Source organism: Castor canadensis, chromosome 13, assembly GCF_047511655.1.
Source record: "Castor canadensis chromosome 13, mCasCan1.hap1v2, whole genome shotgun sequence".
NCBI classification, from domain to species: Eukaryota; Metazoa; Chordata; class Mammalia; order Rodentia; family Castoridae; genus Castor; species Castor canadensis.
Window position 1 is genome coordinate 106,025,170 of NC_133398.1, and position 19,455 is coordinate 106,044,624.

At 38.8% G+C, this 19,455-nt stretch overlaps 1 protein-coding gene across 2 annotated transcripts in view; it reads left to right on the plus strand.

Moving 5' to 3' along the window:
* Window positions 1-19,455, plus strand: part of LOC141415550 (SHC-transforming protein 3-like) — a 169,922-nt gene that overhangs the window by 123,801 nt on the left and 26,666 nt on the right. For both annotated transcript variants that reach the window (XM_074052417.1, XM_074052416.1), the window contains exons 7-10: window positions 4,252-4,402; window positions 5,449-5,536; window positions 8,586-8,744; window positions 11,602-11,909. In XM_074052417.1, the coding sequence (XP_073908518.1) occupies window positions 4,252-4,402; window positions 5,449-5,536; window positions 8,586-8,744; window positions 11,602-11,909 (706 nt within the window). The remainder of the gene's footprint in view (window positions 1-4,251; window positions 4,403-5,448; window positions 5,537-8,585; window positions 8,745-11,601; window positions 11,910-19,455) is intronic.

Genomic DNA, 19,455 nt, shown 5'->3' on the forward strand with positions numbered 1-19,455 from the left:
GGGCCTGCCATTAAACTTTGCTCTATGGACGTGAGACTTTTCTCGTGAGCTTTCTTTGAGAGTGGCATTTTTCCTAACAAAGATAAATGGATTTCTTTGTTAATTCTGTTTTTATTTCTTCATTATTAATGTGTAAAATATAGTTGATTTTTGTACATTGATCTTATAGCCATCAACCTTTCTTAACTTCTTTATTAGCTTTCATAGCTTTTTTTTGTGCATACCTTAGGATTTTCTATTTATAAGACCCTGCTATCTGCAAATAGAGATAGTTTTATTTCTTTGTTTCTAATATGGAAGCCCTTGATTTCTTTGTATTATCTTATTATTCTGGCTAGAACCTCCAGTACAATGACTACAGGAGGCATGTTCCTGATCTTAGGGGAAGAGCATCCTGTCTTTCACTGGTATCTAAGTTGTTAATTGTGAGCTTTTCATAGATGCCTTTATCAGAAATACCTCCCAATTTTTTGAGTGTTTTTATAATGCAAGGTACTGGGTTTTTTTCAAATTATTTTTGTGTCTATATTGAAGTAATAATGTGGCATTTGTTTTTATTCTGTTGATAGGATATATCACATTAGCTGATTTTTATATGTTGAACCAAGTTTATATTTCTAAGATAAATCCCTCTGGGTCATGGCGTATAATTCCCCTTCTATATTGGTGGATTTAGTCTGCTAGGATTCAATCGAGGTTTTTCCATCCATAGTCATAGGAGATAATGATGTTCCATTTTCTTTTCTTTTGGTATCTTTGTATGGTTTTTGTATTAGGGTATTACTGGCTTCATAGGTTGAGTTTTGAGGTGCTGCCTTCTCTACTATTTTTCAGAAGAGTTTGTGAAGAATGGCTGTTAATTTTACTTTAAATATTGTTAGAATTCACTAGGAAGCTGTATGATCCTGGTCTTTTCTGGGAGAGTAATTTTTTTAATGATTAATTCGATTTCTTTACTTTTTACAAATATATTCGGATTTTTAATATTTTCTTGAGTCAGTTTTGGTAGTGGAGTCTTTTAAGGACTGTTTCCATTTTATCCAAGTAGTTTAATTTGTTGCCTTACAATTACTCATTTTTTTAGTAACGTGCCCTCTTTTGTTCTTGATTTTTATCATTTGAGTCTTCTCTCTTTTTATTCTTAGTCAGTCTAGCTAAAGAATTGACAGTTTTGGTGATTTTTCCAAGATCTAACTCTTCGTTTCATTAATTTCCTTTATCATTTTTCTATTGTTTATTTTTGCCTTAATAATACTTTCTTCCTTTTGCTTGCCTTAATAATACTTTCTTCCTTTTGCTTGCTTTGGGCTTAGTTTGCTCTTCCTGTTCTGGTTTCTTAAGATAGACGATCAGTAACTGATTTGAGATCTTTCTTTATCATTAAGTGTTTTATAATATAGTTATTTCCCTCTAAGCACTTCTTTTTCTTTACCCCAAAAATTTTGACATGTTGTTCATTAATCTCAAAGAAATTTCTCATTTGCCTTATGATCTCTTTTTTGATCCATGTTTATAAGAACATTAATTTCTACATTTTGTGAATCCTATGTAATTCCTTCTGCTATTGATTTCTATTTTGATTCTATTATTACATGAAAATATACTTTGCATATTTTCAGTCCTTTAAGATATTCGAGGTTCACTTCTTACCTTAACACATACATGGTCTGTCTTGGAGAAAGTTCCTTTTACACTTGAAAAGAAATTTTGATCTGTGTTGTTGAGTGGAGTGTTCTATAGATGTCTCAAGTTGATATTTTATGTTGTTTAAACTTCCATTTCCCAATCTTATGTCCAGTTGTTTTATTTATTATAAAAAGTGTCATATTTGTGGCTTCAAGTGTTATTGTTGTATTATCTATTTCCCCCTCCAGTTTTTCTTTCTAAAGTGTGTTTCTCATAGAAAACGTAGAGTCAGGGTGGGATCCAGCAGGAGTGGGAAGGATAGAAGAAGAGGGTGAAAGGGGGGTGAAGATGATCAAAGTAATTTGTATGCATGTATGAAAACAGAATACTTATACCCATTTAAATTATTTAAAGAGGGGAGTATGAGGATAAGAAACAGTAGTTGAAGGCACGAATTTGATCAAAATACATTATATGCATATTGTATTTCCATTATATGGAAATATCACAGTGAAATCCCTTGTACAATTAATATATGGTAATAAAAAAAGAAAAAATAATTGTAATAACAAAAAAGAAAAACAAACCATATAGTTAGATAATTTTTTATCAGTTGCACTAATCTCTGATTTTAATTAGAATGTTTAATGCATTTTTATTTAATGCAATTTGCTGATATTTCAGAACTCTCCTCTGACATTTGGATATTTATATTCTATACATTTTATGTCATTTTTGTCCCCTATTCTTCCATTACTATTTCCTTTATGTTAATAAATATTTTTCAAGTGTATCCTGTTAATTTGTCATTTCTTTTACTGTTTTTTAAAAGTAATTTTCTGTGATATATTGTAAGAACTTCTGTAAATGTCACAGTGCACCCCCCAGTACAATAATAACAAAAAAAGGGAAAAAAAGTAATTTTCTCATTGGTTGCTATAGGAATTTCAATTAGCATCTTAATTTATAACAATTTAGTTCAGATGAAGCAACTTAATTTTTATGTACACAGAAGCTTTGCTCCTGTGTAGCTCCATCTTTCCACCCTCCAGTGTCTTGTTATAGTCATGCCAATTACATTGTTATTTATGTGGCCCATCAACACAGATACAATTATTGTTTTATACAGTTTTCTTTTAGAGGGGAGGAATAAAAGTTATAGGCAAAAAGTACATTTATATTGTCTTCTATATTTGTCTGTTAACTTTGCATTATTCTCTGCTTTTTTATGTAAATATGGATTTAGTGTCCTTTCATTTCAATCTGAAGTACTTTTAATATTTCTTGTAGAGAAGATTTGTTAACAATGAATTTTCTCCATTTTTAAAAGCTGGGAATATCTTTTCTGTTACATTTTTGCATTCTGATCTTATTGAACATGGAGTTCTTGGTAGGCAGTCTTTTAGCACATGGAGTCAGTTACTCTATTGCCTGTCTTGCCTCTGTTGGGTCTGGTAAGAATCAGCTGTTGACGTTACTGATGGTCCCTTGTATAGGATGAGTCATTTCTTTTGTGATTTTCAAGATTCTGTTTCTCTTTGGCTTTAAATAACTTGATTATGATGTATGAATCTCTTTGAGTTTATCTTAATTTGAGGTTTTTAGGTCTTTTTTTTTTTTAGCTTCTTAGATGTATAGATCAATGCTTTCTTTTACCACATTTGGGGATATTTTTAACTATTATGTCTTCAAGTTTTTTTTTTTTCTGTCATTCTCAGTCTCTTCTCTTCTTTGGGGACTCCATTATCTATGTATATGTTGGTATACTTAATGGCACGTCCTACAAATCTCTGAGGCTCTGTCCATTTTTCTTAATTATTTTTTTGTTTCTGTTCCTCAGACCTATTCATCTCAATTGACCTATCTTTATGTTCTGTCATTCTTCTGCATGTGCAAATCCACCGTAAGACCTTCAAGCAAGTTTTTTAAATTTGGTTGTTTTTTTATTTCTGTATTTATATTGAGATGCCCTATTTTGTGAGGCATTGTTATTGAGTTTTTTACACATGATTTCTTTCAGTTCTTTGAACACACTGAAAGTAGTTAATTTAGAGTCTTTATTTACTTAGTCCAAAGTCTGAGTTTCTATACAGACAGTTTCCACTATTTATTTTTTCCTATATATGAGCTCTTCCTTTTTTGTTTCTTTGTATGCCTCATATTTTTTGGAATGGAAATTTAAATGACATGGTGTAGTAATTTTGGTAATCAGATTTCTCTCTTTTTCAGGATTTGTTACTGTTGCTGTTTGTTTTAGTGACTTTTCCTCACTAATTCTATAAAAACTCTATTTTTTGTCATATATACCCACTGATGGCTCCACTTGGTTACCTATGTTACTTTGCCAACAATTGAAGACAGATTTCCTTAAATGTCTGGAAACACACTGATGGAGGGCATGCCGTCCATTACCTGTGGACCTCATCCCACTGGGCTCTGCCTCTTAAAGGTCCCAGTACCTCACAACACTACCACTCTGGAGACAAAGCCTTCAACACAAAAAAATTTGGGTGAGGGCGTTCACACTTAAACCACATCCAAACCATAGTAGGTACTGACATTAGATCTGTTGGCCTTGCATTCAAGCTCAAGTGTTGGCAAAAGCCCTTGGAAATCTCTTGACAGAATGCAGAGTCTTGATGAGCCGTGGACAGAAGAGGAGGGAGATGGTCCAGACCACCCTTACTATAACAGCATTCCCAGCAAGATGCCTCCTCCAGGAGGGTTTGTTGATGCACGACTGAAAACCAGACCCCATGCTCCTGACACAGCCCAGGTGAGTCTCATGCTTTCTCCTTGGACAGAGGCTCACTGGACCTTTTTTTTTTTTTTTTCATTTTCTTCAGTTTTATTTCAGATCGATGTTGCATTTAGCTTTTGCCATGATCATTCACGAACTCTTTCACTTCACTTCACAAAACATGTGACAAAGAGAGGTTTTTGCTTAATATCACAGTGCATTAGCCAAGTGCCTTGCAATTAAATTGTGATTCCTGAGATGTGAGCCTGGGAGTCCTCTCCATCCTAGGACAAATCCCATCATATGGTGATCTTAATGAGCAGGAGACAGAACTGAAGGTTTTTTAAATGTCTTATTGTGCTCTGGGTTCTCTGAAAAAAGAGTGAGTATAGGCCTTTAAATTATGAGATTTTTAATGTATTTTCTATTTTATCCATTCCCCCTTCAGCCCCAAATTTCCCCTTTAACTTAAAACTGCTTTTTAGAGTTATTATATTTCTATCTTGTTATAGGAAATTACTTCCCTTCCTCTTTTTTATGGTGCTGGGGATTGAATCCAGAGCCTTGTGAATGCTAAGTACATACTCCACCACTCCCAGCCCTGGAAAATTTTAACATTACCTACTTATGTCAATGAGAATGGTGTCAATAAAAATGGCAATCTAACATTGAAATCAAAGATCTAAGACAGAGGAATTTCCTGATTTTCAGAGCAGACTTCCCCAAATGTGAATGATTGTGGGCCTCTGAATTAGTGGGAAGTGGTATATGTCACATAGATACTCCAATTGTAATTCATTTTAGGTTACATTGAATGACATGACCACACATGAAAGAGGTCACTATAACAGTTGTAGTTGGTGGGGGAGGTGCGCTGTGGGAGTCATAAAAATGAGCAGGGTGCATGTATACCACCCACATAAACTTATTTGTCAAAATGCCATCCATGAGCCATGAAGGAAAAACTGAATGTAACAGAGGGCGCAGTCCACCCATCAAAGTCCTACCACTGCATTGTGGCTTTCAAAGATGGGGAATGAGAGGATAATTCTTTCATTCTGTGTATTTACATGTGTCTATAGTTTTCAGGAAAAGAGCAAACTTATTACCAGGGAAGACACTTAGGAGACACGTTTGGTGAAGACTGGCAGCGAACTCCCATCAGGCAAGGTGAGAGGCAGGGCAAGGTAGGTGAGAAACACGAAACACACTGGTAACAAACAGGGGCTCGCCAGTGAGTCATCACTTCCTGTGGAGTAGCAGGGTGAGGCCTTGCAAAGGTTTGCTGTGAGCAGTGCTACAAATTCCTTACAGACCCCTTAGAGGGGCAGCATCTTTCTCCCATGTCCACTGGCACAAATCCTGTGGTGCCTCCCTGCAGTCCCAGGTCCAGCTCAGACCCACTAGCACTCACTGTCTTTATGTACCTTGGAGACTGGCCACTGGCAGGCTTCCTCTGGCCAGAGCTTAGTTGCCCAGGGCTGCTGAGGAATTGATATTCCAGGAACACCTTTACCAATGTCAAACAGTAGTCAGTGAAGAACCTCTGAGATGTATTTTATTTACAAAAAAGCTCTGTGTTCCCCAGCAAGGGAGAGCCCGTGTCTCCTGCAGTGATTTCTTGTCCTTCCTCATCTCACTTCCCCTTCATGCCCCCCACTCAGGGGCAGCTTCAGGAGCAATGTTGGTACCTGCTTGAGGCTGGGGTTTATGGCACAGGAGGTACTGCAGATGTAAGTCACTCATAGGCCCCCGGTACTTTGAGAAGACATGTCCGTGTCTTAGCAAATCTAATAACACATGCTTATATCACATGCTAAAAATAATTTAGTTATAACTAAATCTAATCTAATGTAAGTATGTATAATCTAGATATCTAAATATCTAATGTAGATATCTAATTTAGATATATCCAGATATAACTATAATTTACATTAACTAAGAACTAGCTACTAACTACTCATAAAAATCTTTACTTTCTATAGTTATTTATATATACATAGTATATATATATATATGTATTCTCTCTCCATCCTGTCTGTCTATTTATCTATCATCTATCTCTTTCATCTAAATCTATCTCTGTCTATATCTATCTATCTATCTATCTATTTATATTTACTTCCATCCATCCACTCATCTATATATCTATCCAATCTATTCTTTAAAGACTTCTTTCAACTTTAACTTTTTTCCCTTCTCAAAATTTTTCACAACTCTTTCAATATGTCCTGTTACTAAGCCTAGAGTGTCTGAAGAAGCTGGACATAACTGATGCCTTATGAATATAAATTCAGCCACTTACTGGTTTAACATTAAGCCTTATCCCTTCATTCTAGCCATTTGTGCCAGGGCACAAGCAACAATAAGTTTTCTAAATTTTCCTGTAAGAATTCCATTTCTGTCTCACCTGAAGAAAGACTCATAGTATTAGCCTAGCCAACCAAACACAGTAGTCCTGCTGAAGTAACAACCTGACTCTGCCTCTAATGCAATGAATATAGCAAATCAAAGATGTAATTTTGCCAGAGGTTCTTTTTCACTATGAGCTTTGTCCCACAAATATTTCAAATGCATTTAAATAGCATGTGCATTTGTAAGTATAACTGTTAAAGACTAAAGAAGGTACATTAGTTCCTCTAGATATTTACTTTATGGTAAAATATGTCAGATTTATTTTAAAATATATCTTTTAAAAAATATATTCTGCTATTCCAGCCAGGAACACAGCAGTACAGAACACAGCAGGTGCATGAGGGAAAAATGAACCTTACATAAGCTCCCAATCGGAACAGAGACTCATGTTCTTGATAAATTTCAAGGTCTTATTTGGAATAATAGACACATTTTTCCCATAGAACAAATAGGAATGACACTTACTAATTTGCCAGTCGGCATTCCTCCAAAGTGAGCATTAATTCCAGATGCCACTATGGCATGCTTCCCTCTGCCCCAGCTCAGCCACTACTGTTACCTGCAGTTGGAAAGACTGTCAGGAAGGCATTCATGGAACTTTTGATCTTTTCCTTTTTGAAAATTAGTTTGTAGAATTCTTTCTCTAATCACTGATTTGTTTGTAATATATTCAATCATATAAACCTTATTTGGTGGTTGCTGAGCAAGAATACATAATCTAAGAACAGCCTGCTAAACAAATCATGTACAAGGATAAGAAGCCAGAAATTTGGCTTGTGATCTTGCAGGCACAGTTCCCCAGTGAAGGACCATTATTTATTTGTGTATATTTGCACAACACTGCATCCTCACGTGCACAGCCTGGGCAATGGTGGAGTGCTGGAAAATACCTGTCAACAGTTACTGGGAAAACTTTTTAAAAAACCCAGAACTGGAGCTGGGTGTGATGGCACTCACCTGTAAGCCCAGCACTCAAGAGGTAGAGACAGGAGGATCACAAATTTGGGACCAGAATGTACCACTTAGTGAGATCTAGATCAACCTGGATTACATAGTGAGACCCTGTCTCAAAAAGAAAAAAAAGTCCTGAACCGACTCTTCCCAGTGGTACTGAGCCAACATTAATACATCACTACCCCAGAATAGGACAGAAATGTGAATGCCAGGGCATTGTTGTGGATGAGTTTGTGTGAGTGGATTGGAGACTGGTATACACAGAAAAGAGTGACCCAAGCATGCATTCTTGAGTGACAGAACAGCCAAGACCCTCAGGCTTGGCCTCAGCCTCAGCACCCCTTGGCCTACTAGGAAGTCCCTTTGATGCAGTGTGACTGCCTCAGAAGTGTGGCAGGGAGTGTTTCTCAATCCTGCTCCATAGACCCAGGCTAGGAGTGGATCTGGAACACCTGTTTTGTAAGGAAGGACTCTATTTGTTAGGAGGAGCTTTATAATCCATAAAGTGTTCACCGACACTTAAAAAAAAGAGCAGTTAAACTAAGGCTTGTGGTTCTGCTCAGCCATTTCCTATCAGAGCATTTGTGAAGGAGAGGAAAAGTGGGGCACCTCCTCTGACCATCATGGTGCCTATCCTGACATTGACTAGCAGGTCTCTTTTTGACATCTTAGCCAGGACACAGCAGCATTGGGCTTAGAAGAGGAGAATTTAGCTCAAGGACATCTGCAGGAAGAATGTTCTCATTGACTGGCTTCAGGAGCTCCTCTCTGGAATACTGGGGAGCCCAACACCAGAGGCACAAACCTTGTTGCCATCCTAAGAAATAAGGGGCTCATTTTCTTGTTGCAGGGTCCTTGGACATTTACAACATGCCAGAAGGGAAAGGACATGTGGCCACTGTGGGAGAAGCACCCACTTATGTCAACACCCGGCACATCCCACCACAGGCTCTGCCAGCTGCAGCCAGCAGTGCCGAGAGCAGCCCACGGAAAGACCTCTTTGACATGAGTAGGTTTTCCATTGGTCTCTCATTTTCTTCTCTTTTGAGGTTGCTTTTTACACTGCTTTTTATTCACTATACATCTAATCATTGAATTTTCTGCAAGCAGGGTTTTGATTAATGGCTCTTTTCTGGGCTCAGATTGGGCTCATTTTAAGACTTTGGGATTCTAAAATCTTTCTGCAGTCAAGAGGCAGAACCAATTGTCCCCTGTTTGGAACTGACTTTGCTCTTGAAGACTTGTCCATGCATTGAGACAAATGATATACACAAATCAATGTGTTCATTTATCTATTTATTTCAATATTAATTGGCCATTCTTTGCTAACTATTGTGTTATTTACTCAGGATGCACAGATTAAATGTCCTGCATTCTCAGAGGTCTCAGTCTTTTAAACAAGACCAGCATACAAACAAGAAATTGCAATGGGCCTCCCTTACATGTGTTCTCTCTCCATTGCTCATTTGTTCACCTATTTATCCTTCTGATTCTCACTCTTTCTTTCCAACTACTCCTTCCGAAAATTTATTGAGTTCTTAACACACGTAAAATACTTTTCTACTTATTAAAGATATCTAACAAAACAAAACAGACAGCCCCTACTCTGGTGGGGCTTAAAAAACAACTAAGCATGTATTGCCAGGTGAGAAGGGCTCCCAAGTTACAGGCCATAGGTCTGGGAGAGGAGAATGGCAGGAACTTGTCACACATGGCAATGTGGACTTCCTGTTTGTCGTACAGGTTAGGAAAACTAAGTCATTCACAAACCTAGATGGGATGAAAGTGGAAATTATTGTTGAGGAATTTGGAAAGAGTTTCCAAAGCTCACAAAAAGCTTTATACTTTAAAGTTTTCCTTTTTTAATTCCTTGAGAACTTAGCAAGCTGAAAAGGACAGGAAAGGAGACTAGGGCTGAATGAGTTGCTACTCTGTGCTAGGCACTTGCTATTTTGTTTGATTTTTCTCAATTACCCTACAGATAGATTTTATTATTACTGTTACTATCCCTAATTTATCGGGAGGAAATGGAGAATCCTACAAGTTAAGTAACCTCATCACATGTAAAAGACAGCCTTGCTGGTCCAACACTTGCTGCTCATGGTATCTCATGTGGGTGAAGATTGGGTTAAGTGCTCTGAAGACTAAGCAGCATCACGATACCCACACTTTACTCTTCCTCAGCCATTGCGGCTTCCCAGTCTAACTCCCACTTTGACAAAAATCACCTGAACCCAAAGAACTATTGAGTGTCACTGCCTGAAGATAGCTTACAGATCACTCCATCCAATCCCTTCATTTAAAAAAAATGTGAAAACAGCCCGAGAAGTATGAAGCCACTTCCCCAAGTTGTAAAGCAGAGCAGAGCCTCCAGCCTCTGTTCAGTTCTTTCAGTTTCTCTTTATTGTGGTCTAGTGCTGTACTTCCAGGAAAATCATTTCTACTGTTTAATTTAGTCAATTTAACAGTGACTCCTGGCCTCAGAGCCTGAGGAGAGTTAGGTGGGGCTGGATTTTGAGAGCACTGAGAACCAGAGCATCCTTCTCTCCAGTTAACTTCTACTCCTACTCCCAAAGGCAGAGAAGGAGACAGAAAGAAGAAAGGGCTTAAAGGGGGTTGTATCTACTGAGATGGATGGAAGTAAAGGCAATACTGTATGGTGTTGATCATGAACCATTAGAGCTAAGTAATAGTACGGGTGGCAGCGATGGTGATGATGTTGGGGATGTTGTACGTATCACTTTACAGGAAAACTGAATGTTGAAATTTAATTGGCTACTTCTTTTGGCACTGGTATTTGGTGCTGTAGACCAGCAGTTTACCAGTCCCTCTAGAGCAAGAAGTGTGTTCCAAAGGAAACCAAGCCAAGAGTGGTATCAGGTACCCATATTAAAAATAAAAATAAAATAAAAAACAAACATTTTTTGGCAGTACTGGGGTTTGTACAAGCTTCATGCTTGCTAGGCAGGCACTCTACCACTTAAGCCACACCTCCAGCCCCTTCTGCTCTGGGTATTTTGGAGATAGGGTCTTGCTTCTTGTCCAGGCCACCTGACTTGATTCTGTTTATGCTTCCCACCTCTGCTGGGATGGCAGGTATGCACCACTACACCCAACTTTTTACCATTGAGATGAGGTCTTGCAAACTTTTTTGCCTGGACTAGCCTAGAACTGCAATCCTCCTGATCTCAGTCTCTTGCATAGCTTGGAATGATAGTCACATGCCACCACACCCAGCTATCGGTTGTGATAGGGTCTTGCTAACTTTTTGTCTGAGCTGTCCTCAAACTATGATTCTCCCAAGCTCAGCCTCCCACATAACTTGGGATGACAGGCTCACCAGATAAAAACTTTTTGCTATAGAAATGAATGAAGGGAAAGTAGAACTTGTAGCCTGGAGTAGGTCACACAAGTGGCACCCGAGGATTTTGAAATGAACCTTCAGTGGATTGGGCTTAGGTTTTGCATGAAATCAAAGCTTTGTAGGTTGTCTTTCCTTTGGTATTGGCAAATTTTTGTACAAATTTGTTGAGGCTGTCTGATTTTCTAAGGAAAGTAGGTCGCATGAAATGTGTATAGCGTGTAACAATGAAGTCATTCCCAATAGCTAGACAAAGAGTGTGCTTAAATCCTTGGCACAAAGCACAACTCCCAGCTATCTGGGGAAAGCAGATTCACCAGAGTGAGTCATGCCAAAAATTGGGATGTGCTTTAAACGTTTGTGATGAATCCTGTTATACTACCAGCCAGTTGTTTTTCTCTAGTCACTCTCTCCCAAGAAGTTGTGTTTGCATTTTCATCTCTCACACCATGTTTTTATCATTCTTTCTTGGGATTGACTTGTTGCTGGAAAATGTTGTTGACAGAACCTTTTGAAGACGCTCTCAAGAACCAGTCCTTGGGGCCCATGTTGAACAAAGCAGCCTCAGTGGAGTGCATCAGCCCCGTCTCACCCAGAGCCCCAGACGCCAAGATGCTGGAAGAGCTGGATGCTGAGCCTTGGTACCAAGGAGAGATGAGCAGGAAGGAGGCAGAGGGACTGCTGGCGAAAGATGGAGACTTCCTTGTCAGGAAGAGTACCACCAACCCTGGCTCCTTTGTCCTCACAGGCATGCACAATGGCCAGGCCAAGCACCTGCTGCTGGTGGATCCTGAAGGCACGGTGAGGCATGAGGCAAGGGCCTTCCAGTGAGCTCATACCTACCTTTAACCATGTCTACTTCTTGAGCAGTGTGGTGGGGTAACCACCGCACTGTCTCCTCTACCTGTGCATGCCTGGCTGGGACAGAGGACTTAGGCCTTCTGGTCAGAGCCAAAGGAGAGGTGTCCAGGGTGAGTGCCCTGTGGGAGTAATAGAACTTGGGAAATTACCATGGCCCCGGCTAAAAGCCCCAATCCATGTCCTTTAAGATAAATAAACAGAATTTTAAGCTTACTATATAGAGACTTAAAAAACATTGAGTCTCTACTCCATATCATATTCTAAAGTAACTTCAGTTGGAATTGAAACCTAAATGTGAAAGATAAAACTAGAAAGCTGTAAAGAGAACTATGAAGAGATAAATCTATGAAAAGAAAGTTTTTCTTCCAAATACATTCACAGTGGACAAGGATATACAGGCTCTTGGATTTTTAATATTTATCTCAAATATTGAGTTGCTGAGGCTGTAAAAATGCTGAGCAGTAGGCGCCCCTACCCCAATTAGTCTCTTGTTTTCCTGTTCAGAGAAGTTATGCCTGGTGACCTGGTGTTGGTACCAGTGTGTCTAAAAAATTCTGTGCATTTGGCTGAATCACCCACCTCCCAATCAGTGAATATATTTGCCTTTACCCTCGGTATAGCCCAATAATTGTTAAGTTTAATAAATGCAATTAAATCAACTTAACCATTGAGTATTCCCAGGATTGTTGTTTACAACTTCTTAGGCTGTGAAAACAAAAAGCACAAGGTAGAATGATTTAAGTAGAATTATTTCAATGATTGATAGTAGGTCTGAATCAATCAATAGCATTGAACTTGCACACAATTTAACCATATGGGATGCATGGGTGGGAGCAGGGAGGGGCTACCCGAGATGATTGAGGGAGTCAGATTGAGATGCCAGCACATCCCAGCTCCTGGTGCTCTCAAAACATCTGTCTTTGCATAGTCCCTTTGCCCTCTGCACTAAGGCCACCGCTTCCCCAAGGATGGACTGTAATGAAAGTGACCACTTCCTTCCAGCCCACCTACAGTAGCTATTTTTTTACATGTACATCATCTACGAAAATATAGTTTTTATGTTTGTGCCTTTTAGAAACTTGCAAACATGATGCTGTTCCATAAATCCCCTTTCCCTTCATATTTTTTATCCCAGGGTGTTTTTGAGAAATGTTGATGGTGCTTTCTGTATATGGGCTCAATACTTGGGTGGGCTGCCTCGGGTCCATCGTACACACATTCTGCACGTCACTTACTGGGCTCTCTGGAGAAGGGCACCTAAGCTGCCACAAAGCATCATGGATGTTTTTCTCTGTACTAAGGTACAAAGTCTCTGAGTCTCTCTGGGGCAAGTGTCAGGAGTGAAACTTTTAGACAGAGGAAATGCATGTGTTTAATTTCACCAGGGATTGCATTTGCATTCTTCAATTAGCTGGACCACTGAGAGGCTCACTAGCAGACCGCAAGGGGTCCCCCATGCTCTTCCTTGATGACGTCTCCCTAGTTTTGCTAGTCTGTAGGAGTAAAGAGTAAAAGGACACCTCATAGTCTAATTTTCAATTTTAATTACATGTCATTAGCAGTTTGCCAGGTATCTCCTGTAATTTTTTTAATGCTTTTATCTTGTCCCATATTTTTCTTTTGACTTCATTTTTTTCCAGTATTGGGGATTGAACTCAGGTCCTCATGCTTGCTAGGTAGGTGCTCTACCATTTGAGTCATTCTGCCAGGCTTGACTTTTTTAAAACTGGGTTTTCTTGTTGAGTTTTTTAGCAATAGAAATTCCATGTGAAAGCTTTTGCTTTTTTTTTTTTTTTTTTTTTTGATGGTACTGGCATTTGAATTCAGGGCCTCTTGTGCTTGCTAGCCAAGAAACTACCACTTAAGCCATGCCACCAACCCTTGCTTTTCTTTTTTTTTAATCTGATAATTTTGTCTGTGATGTTCTCCATCAAAAGAGGTTTTTCTTTAGAATGTAGCTGAATCCATCAGTTTTTCAGTTTATGGTTTATGATTTTTTAGTTTAAATTTTTTCCTCACCCACAAGTTACAAACAAACTGCATTCTATGTCTCCTTCTATTAACTTTAGCTTTCACAATTAAGTTTTAGTTCCAGCTGAAGATACCTATTTTTAAAGCCTCCATAAAGTAAGCTCATTTTTGACACCTTTTACCAAATCATTCATATTTTCTCTGCCATACCAATGTTCCTTCTGACTGTATTCTGGGCTGGGATCTGTTTCTGGAGTCTTACTTCTGTTCTATTGATCTACTTATTCCTTGTGTAGGTACTATACATTTTATCATAATGGCTGTAAAATTGTCTTAACATCTAGTGATGTGACTCCTTCCTCTTGATTCTCCTTTATGCAAACTTCATTTGCTCTTCTCAGACATTTACCATTCTTTATTCTGACTTTATTTTTTTATAAACCATACGATTAACTTTTACTGTGTCACTTCTTTTTATTAGCATATGTTAATTGTACAAAATAATGGATTTTGTTAGGACATTTCCATGCATGCACGTAACACACTTTGATCATATTACCCCATATTTATTCTGATTTTTGAATCAGTTTATCAGATCCCCAAAAATACATGCAGGAATTTTGGTAGGACTCACATTGAATGTGTAAATTAATTTGGTGGAGAAGGAACATTTTTAAATCTTAGATCATCACATCCACAAACATGACATAACTCTCCATTCACTCAGTTATCCTTGGTGAAGTTTCAAAATTCTCTCCAGAAAGTTCTTCCATTTCCTTTGTTAGGTGGTTTCCCAGAGTGTCTAGGTTTAGACCCCGCTGTAAGTGAAGTTTTGTGGCTAGGTACCTTTCTCAACAAGCACTGCTATGGAAAGATGAGTGTGGTGTGATCTTTGTGAATCCAGAGTGTTACTGGAACCGGGTCCTACCTTTGCACGCACTGATAGATAACGCACCTCCTGCTCATCATTACACCTGTTCTCACTCTGCTGTGCCTTTGAGCGCTGACCAGAAGGGGGCGCCATTGCCTGGCCCACGCTGAAAGGAATTATTTTGAGATTTTGTTCCATTAAGAAGAGTATTTGCAGTAAGTTTTTGGTAGATGGTCCATCTCAACCTAAGGGACTTAATTAATTAGTTAATTAATTCAGTAAATATGCACCGAGTGCCTCCTAAACCTGAACATCATTTTGGACACCTGGTATTCATCTGTAAGCCAATTTTAAAAGAAAATCTCCTCTTTGGTGGAATGTTTACCTATTACTTTTATCATATATTGCCTCTGAACTTTATCACATGCTTCTTCAGCATCTTTTGAGTTAATAATTTTTTCTTAAATCTTTCAATATGGAGAACGACACAGGTAGATTTTTCTGATGCCATGATCCCATCATAAATGCTACTTTGTCTTGGTATAGTAATTGTTAGGTTTGGACACTTACTCTTTTCTTTAGGATTCTTTGGACTCTCTGTTATAAGTGAAGTCTGCCTTTGCTTGTGAGTGCTTATCTGACTTGAGTATCTATCAGGTTGATATGGTCATACTCACTGCTTAGTGTGAGTATGAACTGGGCTTATTTCAAATCAGACAAGGCTTGTCAGGGAATCCCCTGATAAACCAGAGTATCCCCTGGATACTCTATTTCTTTATTCTGACTTATTTTTTAATACACTTATCACAAACAAGCATTTGCTCAGTTGTTAATTTGATTATTTGATTCCCCCTTCCACTAGAATATAACCTCCGTATGAGTAGCAATCTTATTTTTGCAGTAATTTTCTGCTTTGGGCCCAGTACCTGGCACACAGAGGTGTTCAACCGATGAGTGCTTGACCAACCCAGGCTCTTACAGGTTAGGAATTGAGAATCCAAACAGATGACCTGGGGACATCATACCCTACTAAGTATAGCAGCACATTCGATGTGGTGTGCAGTTGCAGAACCACAAACCAAGTTTTCTAAATGGAACCAGCCCAGAGTTCTGTCTTTGCATAAGCTGTCCACCAATTCACTTGTAGTTTTATAAAAAGAAAACAGGAGAGAAAATTATCAAGCAATTTTATGAGAATATAAATATTTCAGTTGAAATCTGGGCTATTTAAAAACATGATATGGCTAAATCTAGCTAAATATGTCATCATACAAAACAAAGATGGTTACATTTCTGTTCATTTAGTCTTTTTAGACCAAAGAATGCTTTTGAAAGAGAAAGATACTCTACTAACAATATATATGTTGTACATTCAAATCAGTATCAAGATGGTGTAGAAAATGAGGTAATAGGGTTGTAATAATATGGTCAAACTCTGTCCACACAAGCCAATCCCAAAGCTGTGCTGTTCATATAATTTCAGGTTTGGAGGAGAAATTTGCAGTGCAGTTGGGAACACTTGTTAAGTCATACCTACTAATGACTATTCTTTTGGGGGGCTTTTAGCTGAATCTGATTATCTGGTTTAATTGATCTGATGGAGGATAGCTTTAGCTGAAAAGAAAATGGAAAGGAAAGACTTAATTAAAAACGTATGTTGCTCCCTTGCTGTGAGGACACCAAAATAGACGCAGAACACATTCTATTCAATATTTATTCATCTGATTTTCATGGTAATTGGCTGGTCCCTGACTATAAAGGGGAAAACTTGGCAGAACAGATTACGCACAGAAAGAAGGATGCAAAACAGTTCTGCATCTAAATTTAATCCAGAGTCTGCATGCCTCTGAGGCCCTCCCACCATGCGCTGAGGTCACTGGAAACCAGGTGAGAAGGCCACTTGGGACAGATTCTGCACTTCCTTGGTAAGGTGCTGAAAATAAAAGACCCTAAAATAACAGCTGAAAGAGCAGTGACTGGGTCTGAGAGTTAGGCTTCAGAGAGGCAGTCTGAAACCTCCTCTCCCTACCCGTTTTTTCTTTTCAGCATCTTCTGAATCACTCAGTCGGCCTATGTGTGCTTGAAATTATGCCCTGAGTCATTCATCATTGGTTCATCATTTGGCTTTGTAATACCATCCCAGTGGGGTGAGCTTGCACAAGTGGCTGGGTTCTCCCTGGCCTTCATTCATGTGGTCTCTGGTTATTGCACATTTCAGAGCACACACTGGGGCGTTTACCCATTAAATCACAAAGAAATGACAACACTCCAATATTCCCACACTTCTTAGCTATTTCTTTTATCTTGAGAATAACTTTAAAAAAGAAGAAAGGACTTTTTTTAATTGGGTAAGACTCTAAAATTGTGACAATAAAGGCAAAATAGAAAAATGAGATTGCATCAAATTTAAAGGCTTCTACATAGCAAAGGAAACAATCAGCAGAGTGAAGAAACAACCTAAGAATCGGAAAAAGTATTTGCCAAGTGTTTATCTGCTAAGAGGATAGTGTCCACAATATATAAAAATTCAAATCAATAGAAAAAGTCCAATTAAAAAATTAGACAAAAGAGCTAGAAAGACATTTTTCAAAAGACCTACAAATGACCAACAGGTTGGGAAAAAATGCTCAACATCACTTATCACCAGGGAGATGCAAATCAAAACCACACGATGTCACCTCACCAAGTTATTGTGCCTGTTATCAAAAAGACCAAAATAATGAATACTGGTAAACACACAGAAAGAGAGCCATTACACACTCTGGGTGGGAAGGTAAATTGTACAGATGCTATGGAAAACGGTATGGAGTTTCCTTCAAAAAATTTAAAGTAGAACATGTATGATCAATCTCACTGCCCAAAGAAAATGAAATCAATATGTCACAGATACACCTGCACTCCCATGTTTACTGCAGTACTCGTCACAGTAGCAGAATCAACCTAACACACACATACACACACAGGAATACTACTTAGCCCCCAAAGGATGGAATCCTGTCATTTGTCACAACATCGCATGAACCTGCAGAACATTAGGTTAAGTGAAATAATCTAGGCAAATATTGCACACTCTCATTTACCATGGAATCTATGAAAGTTATTTCATAAAAGTAGAGAGTAAAATAGTGATTATCAGAGGCCAGGGAGGCTGGGAAAAGGGGAACTGGGAGAGTAGGTCAACAGTAGGGTTATTATAGCTAAAAATAATGCATTCTGTATTTCAAAAATCTAGAAGAGAAGATTGAGTGTTCTCACCACAAAGAAATGGTACATGTGTGAGGTGATGGATATGCTAATTACCCTGACCTGATCACTGCACAATGTATACATGTATCACATCACATTGGGCCTACATTTGTACAAGTATTGTATGTCCATTTAAAAGGTGGCCCTCGAGCCCCTCCTCTTACTATGCCTTGTTATTGTAAGATTTCATTTGTATCAGTCAGTCTGGGCTGTGTTACAGGAGCAAATAAAGCCTGACTCCTTCACGCTTCACCCAGTAGAACTTCAGTCCTGACGCATGCCCAGTCCCTGTGTGTACCCAGCCTCATCTGATTATTGGGTGGCTCAGGACCCAGGTGCTGTCCATCTTCTGTGTCCACCTGTTCAAACCACCAAGAAATCAAAATTGCTACCGTCTAATCTTCTGAGCCCATTTGTGTTTCTCCAATTATCTAACAATGCCTTTTATTTCAAGAGTCCTGCTCAGAATTGTGCATTTTGTTGTCACATCTGCCTCCTTCAACCTGGAGCAGTCCTCAATTTGGAGGACTGGGTGCTTCGGATGCATCCTTAAATGTCTTCCAAACCCAGGTGTTAAGTGCTATTTCGGAAATGGTCAAGCCTTTAGGAGGTGGGGCCTGGTGGGAGGAAGTTAGGTTATTGGGTACCTGCTCTTGAAAGAGATATTGGGAACCCAGCCCCTTTTTTTCTCTTTGCTTCCCAGCTGTCAGGAGGTAGATAGCCTCCTCTGCCACTCACTTCCACCATGATGTACCAGTGCAGTCACAAGTCCAAAGCAACAGAGCAAAGGACCATGGACTGGAGCCTCTAAATTTGAGCCAAAGTAAACTTTCCCTCCTTAAAGTTGATTTATCTCAGGACTTTTGTCACAGCACCAGAACACTGACTGATACTCTCACTCTTTGGGTCTGCATCTTGCTGCTCTTTCACAGAAATGACATAGGGTATCTGCTGGTGGAAATGACTGAGTGTTCTCTTTGATGGCTTCATTCAGGAGGCATTTGTCAGGCTTCCCCACTGGAGACTTTCTCCTCTTTCCTTTGTAATTAAGAAACATTGGGTGGAAGGTATGTGGAACTATCCAAACACTCTGGTTGCTAGTAAAAATTTCAGTTATATTGATTCTTTTTGTTAGAATTCATAATTCCCAAATTTACTCATTGGATTCTAATCTGTTAGTGTATTTATCCTGATGCTCCTTCAACTGGCTTCTGTGCCCTTTGTATATGTTCTCATCATTCTTTGAGCACCTCCATCCCTGTAACAGCCTCATCCTCTACCACTAATCCTGCAAGCTGACTTTTCTCCCAAGGACACCTGGAGCTTTCATAAGGGGAATGGTCTCTAGAAACTAAGCTCATGCACAAGCTATGCTTTTTGGGATTGTGTTGGCTCCCTACCATGGTGACA